The sequence below is a fragment of the Spea bombifrons genome, chromosome 3 (genome assembly GCF_027358695.1).
Source record: "Spea bombifrons isolate aSpeBom1 chromosome 3, aSpeBom1.2.pri, whole genome shotgun sequence".
Classification (NCBI taxonomy): Eukaryota; Metazoa; Chordata; class Amphibia; order Anura; family Pelobatidae; genus Spea; species Spea bombifrons.
The window spans coordinates 93,135,045-93,154,928 of record NC_071089.1 but is presented as its reverse complement, the minus strand read 5'-3'; the positions used below and the strand labels follow the sequence as shown (position 1 = coordinate 93,154,928).

General features: G+C 44.6%; 1 protein-coding gene across 1 annotated transcript in view; it reads left to right on the top strand.

The window, feature by feature from the left end:
- The window catches only part of KCNAB1 (potassium voltage-gated channel subfamily A regulatory beta subunit 1), a 128,219-nt gene that overhangs the window by 73,382 nt on the left and 34,953 nt on the right, over nt 1-19,884 (top strand). Inside the window, exon 2 of the mRNA XM_053458658.1 lies at nt 5,093-5,136. Coding sequence (XP_053314633.1) covers nt 5,093-5,136 — 44 coding nt within the window. The remainder of the gene's footprint in view (nt 1-5,092; nt 5,137-19,884) is intronic.

Here is a 19,884-nt window from a genome sequence, read left to right as displayed (position 1 = left end):
CACATTAATTAATTCTTACTAATTCGCACAATTCATCCACACATTAATTCATTCATTCTCACTCTTTTTTTATTTCAATATTCTTATTCCCCCTTCTCACTATCTCCCCCTCTCCCCCCTTCTCACTGTGTACCCCATCTCCCTCTTCTCACAAATCTACCCCCTCGTCCCCCCATTTGTAGTACTTACCCTTGCTGAAGTCCTGTGGTGGGGGCGCAAGGCCCTTCTCTTGCTGCTCTGCCGTGGCTTCACTGCTGAGCGCCGGGATTTGACGTCATATTCCGGGGCTCGGCATGAAGCGCTGGCACCAAGACAGAGGCCTCGGGCTCCCACCACTGCAGTCAGGGCAGCGCTGAGGCGGGTGGTGGCAGGGAGCGGAGGAGACAGAGGGGCGCTGAGCGGTAGATGAAAACTTTTTCATGAGTGACCGCTCATGATTGTATAGTGTGATGAGACCCAATATTTATGCCTTAGATTTCTTCTAATCAGATTTGTTCTTAGATTTTAAGCATATGAACTTTAGAATTAATGTTTTTAATGATTGTGTTGTCATACCGTTTCTTTTAGACCCTAGTAACATGTTGTGGAGTGTGTTTGTTGCAGATTAGGATTCACTCTTAACATCTATAAAATCATAAACCGTGTGACAAATGAATTTCAAGTAGTAAAAAGATTAATTAGCTCCCAACGGTCTTCTGTGTGTTTTTATTGTCGGTAGATTCTCCATTGGGAAGTAACTATCACAAGAGTTTACATATACTTGGGTTATGAGATCTGCAGATCACTGATTTTGTTTAAGTACAACTCCCATAATCCTCAGCTTATGTGCTTTGGAAAAAGCATGATAGTTGTCGACATAATGTAATGGATATAGTAACAGAATCTATACTGGTACTGTTATGGACCAGTAAGTCTGTACTTATTGCAGTAATATGTGTCAAAAAAACATATGGGCCCTTAATTTGTTATCCTGCCTTGGCCCCTGTGGAACCTGGTTATAGTCCATGCAGGGAAGGAGAGACACCGATTTTTACAGGCATGAAAAAAGGTATGTTTCTGGTTTTAAAAGCTGCCTATTAAATTATTCAGTGGAACGGAAAGTATTCCAGATGGGGGTGGTAAAAGTAGACTGAATGGACAAGTAATCTATGATTATAGCTCTCCTTTGCTTATACAGGTAGGAAGCTAATGGTGGTGGTGCTCCTTTCTAGCCCAATAATCTAGGCAACCACCTTGTTTGCCAATATGGTGGAGCTGGTCCACATGGCAGGCACAAGTAATTGGCCTTTTGTCACTTGTGATGCACCTAAAAAAAACTCTAGACACTTGCTAAGCCTGTTTTATGGAAATCAACCCTGCTTGTTACATTTTTAAAGTGTATTTTAGAGTAACAGAGATGAGTTTATTAAGGGGACAATCTTTCTATGTTCTCCTATGATTACCTCATGGAACCAGTCACTTTAAATTCAGTGTTAAATCAAATCCTTGTGTGTTTTATAGTTTATGCACATTTTCTTGCTGCAAAATGTTCCATTCTCATAAAAAATTAAAATGTTACTTTAAGATGCCAAATGCCTTGGCGACTGCTTTGGAACCCTACCATTCCTTATATCACTTTCCGCCCACATGTTTTACACTAAGAGGTCCTAAGCCTGTTTAGTCCAACAGTATATTTCATTTTTATGCGTCACAAGGGTTTTTGAAAATGTGTTTTCTTCTCCTTTAAAAATCAATGAATTCTTGCATGTTAAACTTCTAAAAAGCGACTAGTCAGCTGCAATGGGGGTTCTTTAAAAATGCAAAGGAAAAACATATGCAGGTTCTGCTGTCAATCAAAAAGCTAAGAATCAGCAGCTTTTATGCGCAGTGCACATCTTGGCATGTTTTATTATCAAGTCATACAAATATACTACTGGCAATACAAGCGTTAAAGCATATTTAAGCATGGGGTTTTAATGCACCATACATTGTCAATGAATATTACTGTTCTACAATACACATATACATTATCTCTGTATCTGCTTGATTATATTGTAACATCTGCTTAGTAGTGTAAGCCTCTTTATGTTCTTCTTCTGTTGCGATAAGTTCTGTATTTTTTTTAAAAGGCAACAATAGAAAATGTATATGACTGTTCTATGTAAAAGACAACGAAGTCCTTCTATTTCTTCACTGAAAAATATTAAAATGAACAAGAGCTGTTTTTGTCAGGCTGGGAATAGTCATTCTCTTTATCATTGTACCAGTTGTGCATTGCGGTACCTCTTGGATCAGCAGTATTTTTCCATTGTTCACTTCCTCCCCTGGGAAATAACACACACATATACAGTATATATGTATGTCTATGTCTATATATATATATATATACACTGTGTGTGTGTATATATATATATATATATATACTGCCAGTCATCAGATACCCTGCCACCTTAGTGAGCTGGCCAATGAAAGACAATGTATGGAAGTTTGTACGCCAAGTCCTACGCCCAGAGACTGTACACCAGTGGGAAGGCACACGGGATCTGTTAAGTGTCAAAGCCACTGTCGTGGATGAAACCAAGAGCATCTGGGAGTAAATCAGTAAGGTGGCACTCAAAGGTGAGCTGCTGAGAGAATGCCTGAGCCAGCACCAGATATGCAAGGAAGATCAAGTGGAGGAAGTACCATGGCAAGCCAAGACCCTGCATGGGATGTACCATCGACAAATAGCTGAGGTGTCCGACATTCGAAAATCCTACCAAAGGCTGGACAGGGCTGGACTCAAAGACAGGCACTGATAATGGCAGCACAAGAGCAGCCACTAAGCACCAGATCCATAAAGGCAGACATCTAAAGCACCAGGCAGGACCCAATGTGTAGACTACGTACAGAGGCTTCTGAGACAGTCCAACACATAGTGGTGGAGTGTAAGATGCTCACAGAGTACACTGAATGGCACAACCAAGTAGCTGGCATTGTGTACAGGAACATCTGCACAGAGTATGGGCTAAACCCTCCCAAGTCCAAATGGAAGATTCCACGGAAGGTTGTGTAGAATAGCAGGGCTAAACTAGTATGAGAAGCTAGAGATGTACCAGGGTCTGAGAGAAGAACTAGAGAAGATGTGGAGAGTTGTCCCAGTGGTCATAGGAGCACTCAGGGCTGTGACTCCTAGGCTGGGAGAGTGGCTCCAACAGATTCCAGGAACAACATCAGAACACTTTGCCCAGAAGAGTACAGCGCTAGGACAGCTAAGATACTGTGCAGAACCCTCCAACTCCCAGGCCTCTGGTAGAGGGCACAAGGTTTAGGAAGACACAGACCACCTATAAGGTTGAGAAGGAGATTATACTATATGGACAAAAGTATTGGGACACCTGACCATTACACAAACAGGTACTTTTATGACATTGCATTACATTAATATATATCTGGTGCCCCCTTTGAAGCTATAACAGCTTGCACTCTTCAGGGAAGGCTTTCCACAAGATTTTGGAGTGTTTCTGTGGGAGTTTTTGCCCATTCATCCAGAAGAGCATTTTAAAGGTCAGGCACTGATATTGGACGAGAAGGCCAGGCTCACAATCTCCATTCCAGTTAATCCCAAAGACATCCAACCATGTCTTTATGGATCTTGCTTTATGGACTGGGGCACAGTCAGGCTGGAATAGAAAGGGGCCCTTCCCAAACTGTTCCTACAAAGTTGGAAGCATAGCATTGTTCAAAATGTGTTGCTATGTCCCTTTCAGCATTCCAAGAAATTATGGACAGTACCATGTTTCCAACATTGTGGGAACAATTTGGGGAAGGCCCTTCATGCAGATTCTACATAGCAAATCATCAGTTGTGTTAACCAAACAACTCTAATATCAGCACTCATGGAAACCATGGCTTGAAGTATGATTATGATTTAAAGATACAGTTAATTGAGTCACCTGCTTTCAAGTAGGAATATCAACAATGACGTGCTGGTTGCCAAAGCACTAATCGGGAGGCTCAGGAATCAGATTTTCATAGAATATAAACGAGTCTGCCCCAGACTGTGTGACTCTGAGATTTTGTCACACTGAGATTGGAACAAAAACCTGGAGACTTGGGGACAAACCTGAGATTTGCGAAGTAGGCTAATAATGCATCCAAACGTCAAGAATAGCAATAAAACAGTGCACACTTGCTCACTGAGAAAAAGTTTGCTGCAAACATCTGGCCTAGGGGCGATGACCTAACAGAAGAAAGGCCATCACTTTGCTTTGAGCTTCATAATTTGTGATCTGTAAAGATAAAAGACTTCCAAAGCCCATAGGGCATAGTCTAGTTAATCTAAATTCCACACTCTGCCATCTATACAAGTCTGGATGCCATCCCAAGCGATTGCCTCTGGATTTTTTTTTAATATGTCATTGCCTTGCAACTTTTCTGTAATCCTGTCAGGGATAGCACACATATAAAAAAGAAATTAATTTAAGGAGAAGAATGATTGGATCTTTCAAGCTCCACATCTTTAATATCATTCTATCAATGTCCTTTTTATTACTCCTTTACCTCAAGGAAAAAACAAGCTTCATCTGATATCATTCAGGTTCAGTGACTTACGAGATGACCTTTTTTCCTAGATTTATTGGGTTAGTCTAATAATGTTCAGAACTTGGAACTCTAGCAGTATTTCTACTACAGCTATGTTGTGCTTGTATAGAGTGATGGAGATTATAGTACTGTACATATATCACTTTTTTGATAACATGCTCCTACAGAAGTAAAAATCATTGATTACCCCTCACTCAATTTCTATTGTTTAATTTATTTTCAGTATTTATTTTGTAATACATGCCTACTAACTGTCACGTGTTTAAATTTAAATAGCCTAATTAATAACAACTGATATTTTTAACAATAAAAGTGTACTATTTTAGTAATACGTTGTGTTCTTTACAATGCGTAGAAACAAATAATTGTACTTAAATTAAAGCACATGTACATACATATGTGTGATTTATGAATTATTCCATCAGTTCCAATAAAACAATTTTCCTCTCATCCTTCTCTAGCCACAGATCTAGTATATATATATTATATGGAAAGATCAAAATCTTTTCTTTTTTTTTTTGTTTTTCAGGAATCTTGGGAAATCAGGACTTCGAGTATCATGTATGGGGCTTGGTAAGTATAGAAATCATATGTTTAGAAGCAGGTTGTGCAGTTTAAATAGTTGATAGAAAAATGAAGTTTCAGTGATGAGCATCAGGAGTACAGTTAAATTATAATTGATTTTTAACAAATTAGCCCTTCTTTCCACATTTCGTTTTCTGTACTTACTTCAGTACCGATGTATCAATTAACTTTACTCAGCAAGGCTTCGCTCAAATGATGCGTTCAATAGATTAATTATCATTGATTTTTCTTTTTTTCTTTACCACCAGCCAACACGTATAATATATTCTAACAATTTATTTTTTGCAGTCTCAGTAATGTTGATTCTAAATGCAAGATTTGTTTCTATATTAATATTAATAATAATAATCATCATCACTGTTTAGATTTGAGACCTGATGTGTTATACATTGGTGCTTCAAAGTAACATTGCGCACATGGACCCTTTTTTATATATATTAAGCTAATTAATTATTTCAGAGGGAAGAATGTGGTTAATTAAGGGTAAATACTGTGGAACCTGTTTAGTTTAAATGCAACCTTTTAATCTATGTTAAATTGAATACCTCAATCAGGCACATTTCTGTCTGATTTCAGCCGACATAACTAATTAAGCAAATAAATTGTCTTGTTCTATTGGCTTAACTCTTCTATTTCATGTATTTTTCCTTTTTATTTTATGTAGTTCAATAATGTTAGCAACATTGATTGTCTCCATCGACACGTGGAATTTAATATGAACGTTAGAGCTTTTAATGAATTAGTACACGCAAACCGAAAACGCTGATTACTAATGTGTACGCATACAAATATATTTACTATTAATTTCAATTTAATCTGATAACTCTAGCCATTGTAGAGCATAATTAATGTCCATTTAGTATAGGATGTTTAATCATTTGTGTGTTCACCACAAAGCTTACGAAGTTCAGCGTGTGAGACTACTAATTAATCCTTTGAAGAAAGCACAGTATTCAGTCACAGATCATCAAGAGAGATACATATTCTTGTCTGTAGATCAATGAGACAAGACAAATGTGCACAGGGGGTGTTAGGAGCTAAGACTTTAGCTGTTGGATATTTCTTTATATCCCATGAGTATACATCAGTCACACATCTAAAATTAAACATGTACAGTATATATACAAATAAAAGCTAATAGAAAATTTGATTAATGAGACACAAAAAAAACCCAGGTAAACTTAATGTGTGAAATAAAAGGCATACATTAGAACAGAAGTAAGACACGAATGACATATTATTCAAAAATATAGATGCCAAGTAGACTTGGGCACCAGGGGGCTCTTCGTGTTCGTCTTCGTGCTCGTCTTCGGGGAAAAAAAAATCTTCGTATTCCGCGAATATTCGCCCGTTCCTGTCTTCTCTTCGGGCGAATATTCGCGGACATTCTTCGTGCTCGTTTAATCTTCGTTTTCCTCCTGGTTGCCTAGCAGGGGTTAATACGGGGTTAATAACACATCACAGCAGCAGCAGCTGCCGTGAAGGTACGTGTGTGCAGCTCTATTGGTCGTTTCGGCAGGGGGCTGGTCTGGCATCAACGAGTGAATTGCAGAACTGCAGAATGCACTTCATTCGTTGATGGCAGGCGAGCCCCCTGCCGAAACGACCAATAGAGTTGCACACACATACCGAGGTGTACTGTCCATAGATGTTTAATAAAAGAATAGGGAATATTTTACATTTTTAAATTGATTTTGGACCACTTTACATGCCTAACATTTGCTACCTATTTACAATGGCATACTTTGCAACAACCCAACTTACTTATTGGACAGGACTGGAAAATAGCAGGACTGTCCACCAAAATCTTGGGTGTGTTGGCAGGTATGCTGATGGAAAAATGTTGGACAAGAACTAAAAAATAGCTTAGGGTTAATGTACGGTTATGTTTAAGATTAGTAGCAGTGCACTGGTTTGGTTAAAGATGGATTATGTCTAAATAATAATAATTTAATTTTAATGTTTTTTTTTTAAAAAAAAATAGGGGTTTATTTAAATGTATTTTAAAGTTAGATTTATTATTTAGTACTTGATTATATTTATTAAATGTTTATAGTAGCGTTACCTACCAAGCTATAACTACCTATGTGTATTTGCATTTTGCATACCTAGTTTAGCTAAATTAGATGGGACAGGACTGGAAAAAAGCAGGACTGTCCCTGAAAAAGTTGGGTCTGTTGGCAGGTATGTGGATGGAAAAATGTTATAGGGTGAAGTGTGAGTTATAGTGTTAATGTAATGCTATTAGTGAGTGAAGGCCAGGGCAAATAACAAGGAAAACGTCCTTGTGTTTTGTGCATTGTAAGTGTGTGTGTATGTGTGTTATGTGTGATGTCACTGTGTGTTATATGTGTTATATGTGTTATTGTGTGTGTTATGTTTGGTTGGTTGTGTATCAGAAGGAAAATAATGAAATGGAAAAGGAAATGGGAAAGGCAAATGAGTGGGCAATTGGCGACCCGCTCACCTGTTTCACCCCAGGGCAAAGCACCCAAACACTGTCAGTCTTAGACGTTTGGCAGCAGACTTCCAGAGCTCAGACACAAGGCCCTAGCGTAAGCTGGCCACTCCGGCGGAGGTAGCAGGCGTTGCCACACCGCAAACAGAGGCAGCCAGGGGGGAGAAACTGCCCTTACCATTAGGGACATTTTGGGCATGACTCTAGCCAGGAAGCGAACTGGCAGAGAAGAGATGCTGGCACCACCACCAGCAGCAGCATTGAAAAGGCGAATGAGTGGGCAATTGGCGACCCACTCACCTGTTTCACCCCAGGGCAAAGCACCCAAACACTGTCAGTCTTAGACGTTTGGCAGCAGACTTCCAGAGCTCAGACACAAGGCCCTAGCGTAAGCTGGCCACTCCGGCGGAGGTAGCAGGCGTTGCCACACCGCAGACAGAGGCAGCCAGGGGGGAGAAACTGCCCTTACCATTAGGGACATTTGATTCATGACACTAGCCAGGAAGCGAACTGGCATCGAAGAGACACTGGCACCACCAGCAGCAGCAGCAGCAGCAGAATTGGGAAAGGCGAATGAGTGGGCAATTGGCGACCCACTCACCTGTTTCACCCCAGGGCAAAGCACCCAAACACTGTCAGTCTTAAACGTTTGGCAGCAGACTTCCAGAGCTCAGACACAAGGCCCTAGCGTAAGCTGGCCACTCCGGCGGAGGTAGCAGGCGTTGCCACACCGCAGACAGAGGCAGCCAGGGGGGAGAAACTGCCCTTACCATTAGGGACATTTGATTCATGACACTAGCCAGGAAGCGAACTGGCAGAGAAGAGACACTGGCACCACCACCAGCAGCAGAATTGGGAAAGGCGAATGAGTGGGCAATTGGCGACCCACTCACCTGTTTCACCCCAGGGCAAAGCACCCAAACACTGTCAGTCTTAGACGTTTGGCAGCAGACTTCCAGAGCTCAGACACAAGGCCCTAGCGTAAGCTGGCCACTCCGGCGGAGGTAGCAGGCGTTGCCACACCGCAGACAGAGGCAGCCAGGGGGGAGAAACTGCCCTTACAATTAGGGACATTTTGGGCATGACTCTAGCCAGGAAGCGAACTGGCAGAGAAGAGATGCTGGCACCACCACCACCACCACCACCACCACCAGCAGCATTGAAAAATTGGAAAGGCGAATGAGTGGGCAATTGGCGACCCACTCACCTGTTTCACCCCAGGGCAAAGCACCCAAACACTGTCAGTCTTAGACGTTTGGCAGCAGACTTCCAGAGCTCAGACACTAGGCCCTAGCGTAAGCTGGCCACTCCGGCGGAGGTAGCAGGCGTTGCCACACCGCAGACAGAGGCAGCCAGGGGGGAGAAACTGCCCTTACCATTAGGGACATTTGATTCATGACACTAGCCAGGAAGCGAACTGGCATCGAAGAGACACTGGCACCACCAGCAGCAGCAGCAGCAGCAGAATTGGGAAAGGCGAATGAGTGGGCAATTGGCGACCCACTCACCTGTTTCACCCCAGGGCAAAGCACCCAAACACTGTCAGTCTTAGACGTTTGGCAGCAGACTTCCAGAGCTCAGACACTAGGCCCTAGCGTAAGCTGGCCACTCCGGCGGAGGTAGCAGGCGTTGCCACACCGCAGACAGAGGCAGCCAGGGGGGAGAAACTGCCCTTACCATTAGGGACATTTGATTCATGACACTAGCCAGGAAGCGAACTGGCATCGAAGAGACACTGGCACCACCAGCAGCAGCAGCAGCAGCAGAATTGGGAAAGGCGAATGAGTGGGCAATTGGCGACCCACTCACCTGTTTCACCCCAGGGCAAAGCACCCAAACACTGTCAGTCTTAGACGTTTGGCAGCAGACTTCCAGAGCTCAGACACAAGGCCCTAGCGTAAGCTGGCCACTCCGGCGGAGGTAGCAGGCGTTGCCACACCGCAAACAGACGCAGCCAGAGGGGAGAAACTGCCCTTACCACTAGGGACATTTTGGGCATGACTCTAGCCAGGAAGCGAACTGGCAGAGAAGAGATGCTGGCACCACCACCACCACCAGCAGCAGCATTGAAAAATGGGAAAGGCGAATGAGTGGGCAATTGGCGACCCACTCACCTGTTTCACCCCAGGGCAAAGCACCCAAACACTGTCAGTCTTAGACGTTTGGCAGCAGACTTCCAGAGCTCAGACACAAGGCCCTAGCGTAAGCTGGCCACTCCGGCGGAGGTAGCAGGCGTTGCCACACCGCAGACAGAGGCAGCCAGGGGGGAGAAACTGCCCTTACAATTAGGGACATTTTGGGCATGACTCTAGCCAGGAAGCGAACTGGCAGAGAAGAGATGCTGGCACCACCACCAGCAGCAGCATTGAAAAGGCGAATGAGTGGGCAATTGGCGACCCACTCACCTGTTTCACCCCAGGGCAAAGCATCCAAACACTGTCAGTCCTTGGCGTTTGGGAGCGGACTTCCAGAGCTCAGACACAAGGCCCTAGCGTAAGCTGGCTACATTGGCGGAGGTAGCAGGCGTTGCCACACCGCAGCAAGTGCAACCAGGGGGGAGAAACTGCCCTCACCATCAGGGACATTCGAGGCATGACACTAGCCAGGAAGCGAACTGGCATTGAAGAGAGACACTGGCACCACCACCAGCAGCAGCAGAATTGGGAAAGGCAAATGAGTGGGCAATTGACGACCCGCTCACCTGTTTCACCCCAGGGCAAAGCATCCAAACACTGTCAGTCCTTGGCGTTTGGGAGCGGACTTCCAGAGCTCAGACACAAGGCCCTAGCGTAAGCTGGCTACATTGGCGGAGGTAGCAGGCGTTGCCACACCGCAGCAAGTGCAACCAGGGGGGAGAAACTGCCCTTACCATAAGGGACAATTAAGGCATGACACTAGCCAGGAAGCGAACTGGCAGAGAAGAGATGCTGGCACCACCAGCAGCAGCAGCAGCAGCAGCAGCAGCAGCAGCATTGGAAAAGGCAAATGAGTGGGCAATTGACGACCCGCTCACCTGTTTCACCCCAGGGCAAAGCATCCAAACACTGTCAGTCCTTGGCGTTTGGGAGCGGACTTCCAGAGCTCAGACACAAGGCCCTAGCGTAAGCTGGCTACATTGGCGGAGGTAGCAGGCGTTGCCACACCGCAGCAAGTGCAACCAGGGGGGAGAAACTGCCCTTACCATAAGGGACAATTAAGGCATGACACTAGCCAGGAAGCGAACTGGCAGAGAAGAGATGCTGGCACCACCAGCAGCAGCAGCAGCAGCAGCAGCAGCAGCAGCATTGGAAAAGGCAAATGAGTGGGCAATTGACGACCCGCTCACCTGTTTCACCCCAGGGCAAAGCATCCAAACACTGTCAGTCCTTGGCGTTTGGGAGCGGACTTCCAGAGCTCAGACACAAGGCCCTAGCGTAAGCTGGCTACATTGGCGGAGGTAGCAGGCGTTGCCACACCGCAGCAAGTGCAACCAGGGGGGAGAAACTACCCTCACCATCAGGGACATTCGAGGCATGACACTAGCCAGGAAGCGAACTGGCATTGAAGAGAGACACTGGCACCACCACCAGCAGCAGCAGAATTGGGAAAGGCGAATGAGTGGGCAATTGACGACCCGCTCACCTGTTTCACCCCAGGGCAAAGCATCCAAAAACTGTCAGTCCTTGGCGTTTGGGAGCGGACTTCCAGAACTCAGACACAAGGCCCTAGCGTAAGCTGGCTACACCGGCGGAGGTAGCAGGCGTTGCCACACCGCAGCAAGTGCAACCAGGGGGGAGAAACTACCCTCACCATCAGGGACATTCGAGGCATGACACTAGCCAGGAAGCGAACTGGCATTGAAGAGAGACACTGGCACCACCACCAGCAGCAGCAGAATTGGGAAAGGCGAATGAGTGGGCAATTGACGACCCGCTCACCTGTTTCACCCCAGGGCAAAGCATCCAAAAACTGTCAGTCCTTGGCGTTTGGGAGCGGACTTCCAGAACTCAGACACAAGGCCCTAGCGTAAGCTGGCTACACCGGCGGAGGTAGCAGGCGTTGCCACACCGCAGCAAGTGCAACCAGGGGGGAGAAACTACCCTCACCATCAGGGACATTCGAGGCATGACACTAGCCAGGAAGCGAACTGGCATTGAAGAGAGACACTGGCACCACCACCAGCAGCAGCAGAATTGGGAAAGGCGAATGAGTGGGCAATTGACGACCCGCTCACCTGTTTCACCCCAGGGCAAAGCATCCAAAAACTGTCAGTCCTTGGCGTTTGGGAGCGGACTTCCAGAACTCAGACACAAGGCCCTAGCGTAAGCTGGCTACACCGGCGGAGGTAGCAGGCGTTGCCACACCGCAGCAAGTGCAACCAGGGGGGAGAAACTACCCTCACCATCAGGGACATTCGAGGCATGACACTAGCCAGGAAGCGAACTGGCATTGAAGAGAGACACTGGCACCACCACCAGCAGCAGCAGAATTGGGAAAGGCGAATGAGTGGGCAATTGACGACCCGCTCACCTGTTTCACCCCAGGGCAAAGCATCCAAAAACTGTCAGTCCTTGGCGTTTGGGAGCGGACTTCCAGAGCTCAGACACAAGGCCCTAGCGTAAGCTGGCTACACCGGCGGAGGTAGCAGGCGTTGCCACACCACAGCAAGTGCAACCAGGGGGGAGAAACTACCCTTACCATCAGGGACATTCGAGGCATGACACTAGCCAGGAAGCGAACTGGCATTGAAGAGAGACACTGGCACCACCACCAGCAGCAGCAGAATTGGGAAAGGCAAATGAGTGGGCAATTGACGACCCGCTCACCTGTTTCACCCCAGGGCAAAGCATCCAAGCACTGTCAGTCCTTGGCGTTTGGGAGCAGACCTACAGAACTCAGACACAAGGCCCTAGCGTAAGCTGGCTACACCGGCGGAGGTAGCAGGCGTTGCCACACCGCAGCAAGTGCAACCAGGGGGGAGAAACTACCCTTACCATCAGGGACATTCGAGGCATGACACTAGCCAGGAAGCGAACTGGCATTGAAGAGAGACACTGGCACCACCACCAGCAGCAGCAGAATTGGGAAAGGCGAATGAGTGGGCAATTGACGACCCGCTCACCTGTTTCACCCCAGGGCAAAGCATCCAAGCACTGTCAGTCCTTGGCGTTTGGGAGCAGACCTACAGAACTCAGACACAAGGCCCTAGCATAAGCTAGCTACACCGGCGGAGGTAGCAGGCGTTGCCACACCGCAGCAAGTGCAACCAGGGGGGAGAAACTACCCTTTCCATTAGGGACATCTGAGGCATGATTTCAGCCAGGAAGCGAACTGGCAAAAGATACTGGCACCACCACCAGCAGCAGCGTTGGAAACGGAAAAAGGTGAATGAGTGGGCAATTGACGACCCACTCACCTGTTTCACCCCAGGGCAAAGCATCCAAAGACTGTCAGTCCTAGGCGTTTGGGAGCGGACTTACAGAGCTCAGACACTAGGCCCTAGCGTAAATTGGCTACACCAGCGGAGGTAGCAGGCATTGCCACACCGCAGCAAGTGCAACCAGGGGGAGAAACTACCTTAAACATTAGAGAGAAAAAATTTAACTTTCCAAGCTAAGAGCTGGGTAACCCAATTTGGGCAGATTGAATTTAAGAAAGGCAATCTGCTCCATCAGATGAGGTGCCATGCGTGAGCGCTGTGGACTCAGTATGTTTCCAGTCATAGAAAACACGCGCTCACTTTGAACAGTGGTTGGCGGACATGATAGAAGCTGCTGCGCAACCCATGAGAGTGCAGGCCACACACTCTTCTTTTCATCCCAGTAGCTAAGAGGATCAACATTAGGAGCAGAAGGAACTTCACAGAGGTAAAGTTTGACCATTTCAGCAGCACTACTCTCCTTTCTGCTGCTAGCTCTGTCAGATGGTCCAACTATACTGCCAAGTGCCTCTTCCCAAAACGCAGCTGCTCCACTCAGCTGTGTTGTGCTGCTTGTGGCACTGCTGCTGATGCTGCTGCTAGGGGTAGCAGACCACATCATCTCTTCCTCCTCCTGCACCTCACCCTCCTCGGACAGCATTCCCATTTTACGCTGCCAGTCACGCACCTTGTTGACCAATTGCTCCCGGTAGCTACTGAGAACATTGAATTTCAAAGCTAGCTTTCCCTTAATTCTTGGATCACAAAGGCACGCTAGCATCATTTCGGGACTCTCTTCCATTCGCTTGCGAAGGTGTACTTTTAGCAGATCCTTCAGCTTCCTGACTATGGCTGCTACGTCAGGATGTAGAGTGCCACCTTGAACAGCCTCACGGTTTCCAAGGAACACATCCATCTTGCTGCCTAGATGGGAGAACACTGGGATTACCTGGGCCAGACTGGCAGTGTTTGAGCTTAAATTTTCTGTGGCATCCCTGAATGGTTTAAGGACTGCCACTAGCTGGGCGATCACTGTCCAATCCTCCCTATTCAATGGAGAGGTAATCCCTATATTGTGCTCTGAGGCAAGATTATGGATTGCCCTCTGCTGCTCCAAAATCCTCTCTAGCATGTCTAACGTGGAGTTCCACCGTGTACTGACATCCTGACGTAGGCAGTGTACGGGAAGACCTGACCTCTCTTGCTCTTCCCTCAAAAGTTGGCTAGCCTTAACACTATGGTGAAAGTGCCCAGCGATCTTTCTGCAGCGGGACAGAACTACTGCTGCCACATTAGTTCCTTCTGACATTGCTGCCTTCACTACAAGATGGATGATGTGGGCTGCACAGCGCACACCAACAATATGACCATCTCGCAGCGCTTTCACCATATTGGCACCTCCGTCAGTTACCACAAAACCAACTTCAACATTGGTGCCCGCCTCTGCTCCCACCCAAAGGCTAAACATTTTCCTAATCGCATGCAGAATATTTTGGGAAGTGTGCTTTTCATCCATCACTTCTGCATGGAGAAGGAATGATCGGTAGCCTGCTGCAGCAACTTCCTTAGACACACCGGGCTGCCACCAGTGTGCTGTCAAAGAAAGAAAGGCATGCTGGGCGCTAGGTGCACTCCACAAATCTGTAGTGAAATGAACACACTGACCAGCAGCCTTGGAAAGCTCCTCTTTCACTGCTGCAACACAGGACCGATACAGCGAGGGGACAATGTTCCTGCTGAAAGTGGAACGTGACGGAACTGTGTATTGTGGAGCCACAGCCGCCATCAATTGTTTGAAAGGCTCCCCTTCAATCATGGAGAAGGATGCCCCTCCAACAGCAATGAACTGACCAATAAGTCGCGTTACTTTATTGGCCTGCTGTTTGGGCATCGTTCTCTTGGAGTGGAATGCCCCAAATTCTTCCAGGGTGGGCTGGGCATGCAGTGCTCCAACCTGCCTTGGTCTCTGGCTGCCAGCACTAGTTGCTGCTGCTGCTGCTGCTGCTGCTATTGGCTCAGAAGAAGAAGCTGTTGGGGTTTTTCCACGGCCACCAGCTATGCTGCCTGCACTAAGTTTTACCTCTGCATCTTTCCCCAATAGCACAGCGTTGTGTTGAGTGCTGAGGTGATGCTTCATGCTAGCACTGGTAAAATGGCCAGACACTTTCCCTCTGCTTATTAGCTTCCCACAATGTTTGCACTTTCCATAGCGCCCTTCTTCAACATTTTCAAAGTGCTCCCAAATTGGGGCGCGCATAGCCTTGGAGTGTGCCTTGGGTGCTGCTCTTACTGCTCGGGGTGGATGAACAGAGGCAGAACTAGTGGTGGTGGGACTGGTGGTAACAGTACTGGCCATAGTGGGACTGCTAATTGCTTTAGATTTGCTAGGTTTTGCTGCTGCTGCTGGTGGTGGTGATGGTGATGATCGTAGCGGAGAAGGTGGAGGCTCAGGGGAAAATTGTGCACTAGTCATTTGGACACTGCTCCCTGAGGAATCTGATTCCTGACCACTCATCTCCTCTACTTCCTCTGGCTCATAGTCTAGCTCTTCATTAGCCAGATCGAATGGAATTCCTGCTAGGCTGGAGCTAAGACTGATATCGTCGTGAGACTCGTGACTAGTAGTAGTGCGAGCAGGAAGAATAGACTCTGCACTTGGCCTCTCAGTCTCAGGCTCCTCTGCTACCTCGCTAGGTGGAGTTCCACTATGTGTAGCCCTCTCTCTAACTGTCTTTACAAAAATTTTGTAAGGACTTGGTGGCTTGCTAGAGGTACTAGGAGGACATGGCGTGGCGGTACCAGTGGGAACAGTAGGTGCAGCACTAGTGGTGGTAGAGGCGGTAGAGGTGGGGGTGGTGGTGGTGGTTTTCCCTACAAAGGAATGAGATCGCTTTGGTTTGGGACCCCTCTGAGTCTTGCTGCTAATTTGGCTCTGCTTGGTACCTTGCATGCTGCTGGTGGATGGGGAAGATGCTGCTTGGGGCAAAAGGCACTTCTTTTTAGTCACTGGGCTGGTACTACTTGTGCTACCCTTTAACTTTGAACGTGCTTCTGGTGCTTTAGGCTTTCCGTAAAAAACCATAGAGCTTGTGGGCCTAGCCGCACTACTACTGCCTGCTTTTGGTGCCTTTCCTTTACTTGATGATCCTTCAAGCAATGCTTCCCCAAATGATAAGCGAGAGCTTGGCCTACTTGGCCGACTAGACTGACGCAAAGGCTGCATCTTAGAACTGGTGGTGGTGCTGGTGGTGGTGCTGGTGGTGGTGGTGGTAGATGGAGCTTGTCCCTCCTTAGTCCCAAAAGGAGGATCCATTTCAAATTTTGTGTTGTGTGTGTAGTGTAGTGTAGTGTAGTGTAGTGTAGTGTTTAAAAAACTATAAAAAAAAAATAAAAAAATAAAAATAAAAAAAAGGAAAAACGAATTAAAGACAAAAAAATTAGAGGAAGTTCTCTTCAGTGCTACTGCTTAAAAAGTAAAACTATGCACTACTGCACTGTGCTGTGTGCAATCTGCCAAAATCCTAAAGTTATTTAAATTATTAACTCAAGATTAACTATTTAATAACTAGCAGTATTTTATTTTTAATTTGAATTTACACGGGCCTAAGAGCTTAGCCTACTACTATGCTAGCCTAAAGCTATATTTCCTTACTATAAGTCTACCTCTAGGCAGACGCTCTCAAACCCACTAAGCTAAAGTGAGGTTAAATCAGATTCAGTATATGATTTATTAATTAATATTAAGTTATATAATATTAATAGATTAGAACTAATTTACTTATATATTATGTATTATAGATAGAAGAATATAGATTATGAATTAGAATTTAGAATTAGAATTACTTATATTATAGATTATGAATTAGAATATTATTATTTATAATATATTATAGATTAAGATTAAAGAAGATTAGAATTATTTTAGTACTACAGCTAGTAGCTTGAAGCTTTGCTTAGTACAGCTCGTCACAGTCAATTTTTCTTGAAAAGAATTAGAAATAAAATAAAATGTCACAGCAAAACAGTTATCTTCACTGCTTGCTGCACTCACTAGCCCAACAAGTTCACTTCACTGATGGACTGAGGTGAGCAAAACACTAAGGGTACTTTTAATAAAATTGAAATAAAATGTAAAATAAATGAGAAAATCTTTGCAAAACAGTTAACGTCACTGCTTGCTGATCAAAAAAAAACACAGCACTTATGCGGCTGCACTCACTAGCCCAACAAGTTCACTTCACTGATGGACTGAGGTGAGCAAAACAAATGAAATAAAATGAAAGATTAATTAAGAAAAATTGACTTGGTCTCTTACTGTTGCTAAAACAAAGCACAAACTATAGAGCTGCAGCACCAGTACTAATAAGATTAGCTGAACTATACGCTAGTAGTAATTAATTAATATTATTACTTTTATTTATAGCTAATTTAATTAACTATTAAGATAAGAAAGAATTAGAGAATTATTGATATTACTGATTTTAGATTAGACACTAGTAGATGTTCTGAATGTCTACAGTACACTCTACACTAGTATACTATTACTAACTATAACTGACAAATATATATATTTTATAATGAATTCAATTATTAATTATATTAATTAATATTACTGATTTTAAATTAGACACTAGTAGATGAATGTCTACAGTACACTCTACACTAGTATACTATAGTATATATATATATATGACTGACAAATATATATATATATATATTATAATGAACTATTAAATTATAGATTCTATTAAATTGTAATTTATAAATTCTATTTAATTTATTTAAGCAGGACAGGCAATAGGCACTAGTGCCAGCCCAGGGCAAGGGCACCCCAGTGCCACTGAGGCACTGGGTGCACTGTCAACTCAACAGCACTTACACTAAAGTTGATGACAAATTAATTTTAAAAAAATTAAATTAATCAAATTATTATTATTAAATTAATTATATTAAGTAGCACTGAAGTGAGGATGAAGTACACTGTGAGAAAGGCTTACCAGTCTCACACAGAACAGAACAATCTCTCTCTGTAACGCTCGGATGCAGCACAGCAGTGTTGCCAAAGCAGTCACAGCGAAAAATGAATGGATCTCTCAGGCAAGCTCTGGTCTTATAAAGGCGCCTTCAGAATTCAAAAAACAGCAGCACAGGCATTGGACGAGACCCTTAGCGTTACGTCACAAGAGTGAGCTGATTGGACAGACGAGGATCAGCTCACTCCTGTTTGAAATTTTGGCGGTTGCGCGGCAAAAACGAAGACGATCACGAAGAATCTTCGATTCTTCGTGATTGTGAGTCTTCGTCTTCGCCTACGGTTTGCCGGCACTGTATTCTGTTCTACGTTCCTTCGGAACGAACAAAAAAACGGCCTCTTCGTGCTCGTTTTCATGTTCGCCCGAAGACGAATGCACAAGTCTAATGCCAAGTCAACGTCAATTGATTCCAAAGTAAAGGTGCTTATAGTGGTAAGTTGTAAAAGGCCATCTTCTTGTGTTTAGTATTGTGTAACGTTTGGATTTTCAAACATGGGAGACAGGTAGCTCAAACAATATACAAATATTTTGCTGCAAGAATAAAGTACACAAAAAAGCAAGAATTTAGAGCATACCCCCATATTGGGGATTCTGTCACACTACATGGCCATATATTGCTTAGCCAGTCACTACGTCAAAGTACTCCAAGTTTGGGGAGTCCTATCTAATTTCTCATGGCTATACTGCTGACCATGGTTATATTGCTTGTCCACAGAATTCTTGAGACTCCCGTTTTAGAATGCAGTGCAGTCCCACTGATTCAGCTCCTTTGTGGTGGGCTAACCAATATATGGCCATATAGTGTGATGGAATTGCCACCATGTATCCCTTAGGTGTTTAATGATAATCACTGGGCATGCGCTGAATTCTTGCTTTGTTTTGAGTCATGTAGCTGCCTGGGATTCCTGGACCAGAGGGTCACCAACAACAATCACAGAAAAGGTCCTCACTGTGCCTGACAGGGATGCAATGCAAGCCTCTACAATGCATGAGGGATCTACACAAGAGAACTATGCCTACATTGGCATTGAAAATGTATAAAAGGGACATAGTATGTGCATGTGTGAGTCGACAAAAGGGACTCCTTGTCTGTTGAGCTGTTTGGTCAAGGTTGGCTCTCATAGTTAATGTGGTTATTGGGCATAAAACCCTGCTTAGTATTTCATTATTTGAACTATATAATTCTGTATGAAAAACAGTTCACTTATAAACACAAGTAACAGACACAGGGTGCGAGTAGCTAGTTAGCTTGCTTGGGGTGCAAAAAACTCAAATAGAAATGTGCCAGACACATTGGTATAATGATAAAGAAACATCATATGTTTTACTTGCTTTTGAAAGAGGTCAAACTGTGGGTTCCTATATTATTATTGTTATTATTGTTATTAATGGATCTCCTGAATCCATCACTGTCCGAAAAGAGACAGGGTATATTCAGTCCACAAGCAATACAAGAAAGGTATTATTCACTAGATTGCAAGTTGAGGATTTGTCATGGTGGTTCCTGCCTTGAGTATTCAGTGAATACTATTCACTAATATCATTTACAATTCAACCATAAACCTGGTTGTATATAATATAAGGTTGTATAATAACAATCAATAATGCAGTCTAGGTATTAAAAACGGGAATTATTATCTATTGATTGAAATAATCCTACTATATTCCACAATACTGAATAAACCATTTGTGGATATTAAAAAGCTGCATTGAAATATGCATAGGAACAAGAAAACATTGTTAAAGTATGGATCTCAAATAATTGAATGTATTTTTCTTCACAAACCACAGGGATGTTAACCATTGTTTCTTCAGTATATTTTTAGCAGGATGTGGGAGTAGGATAT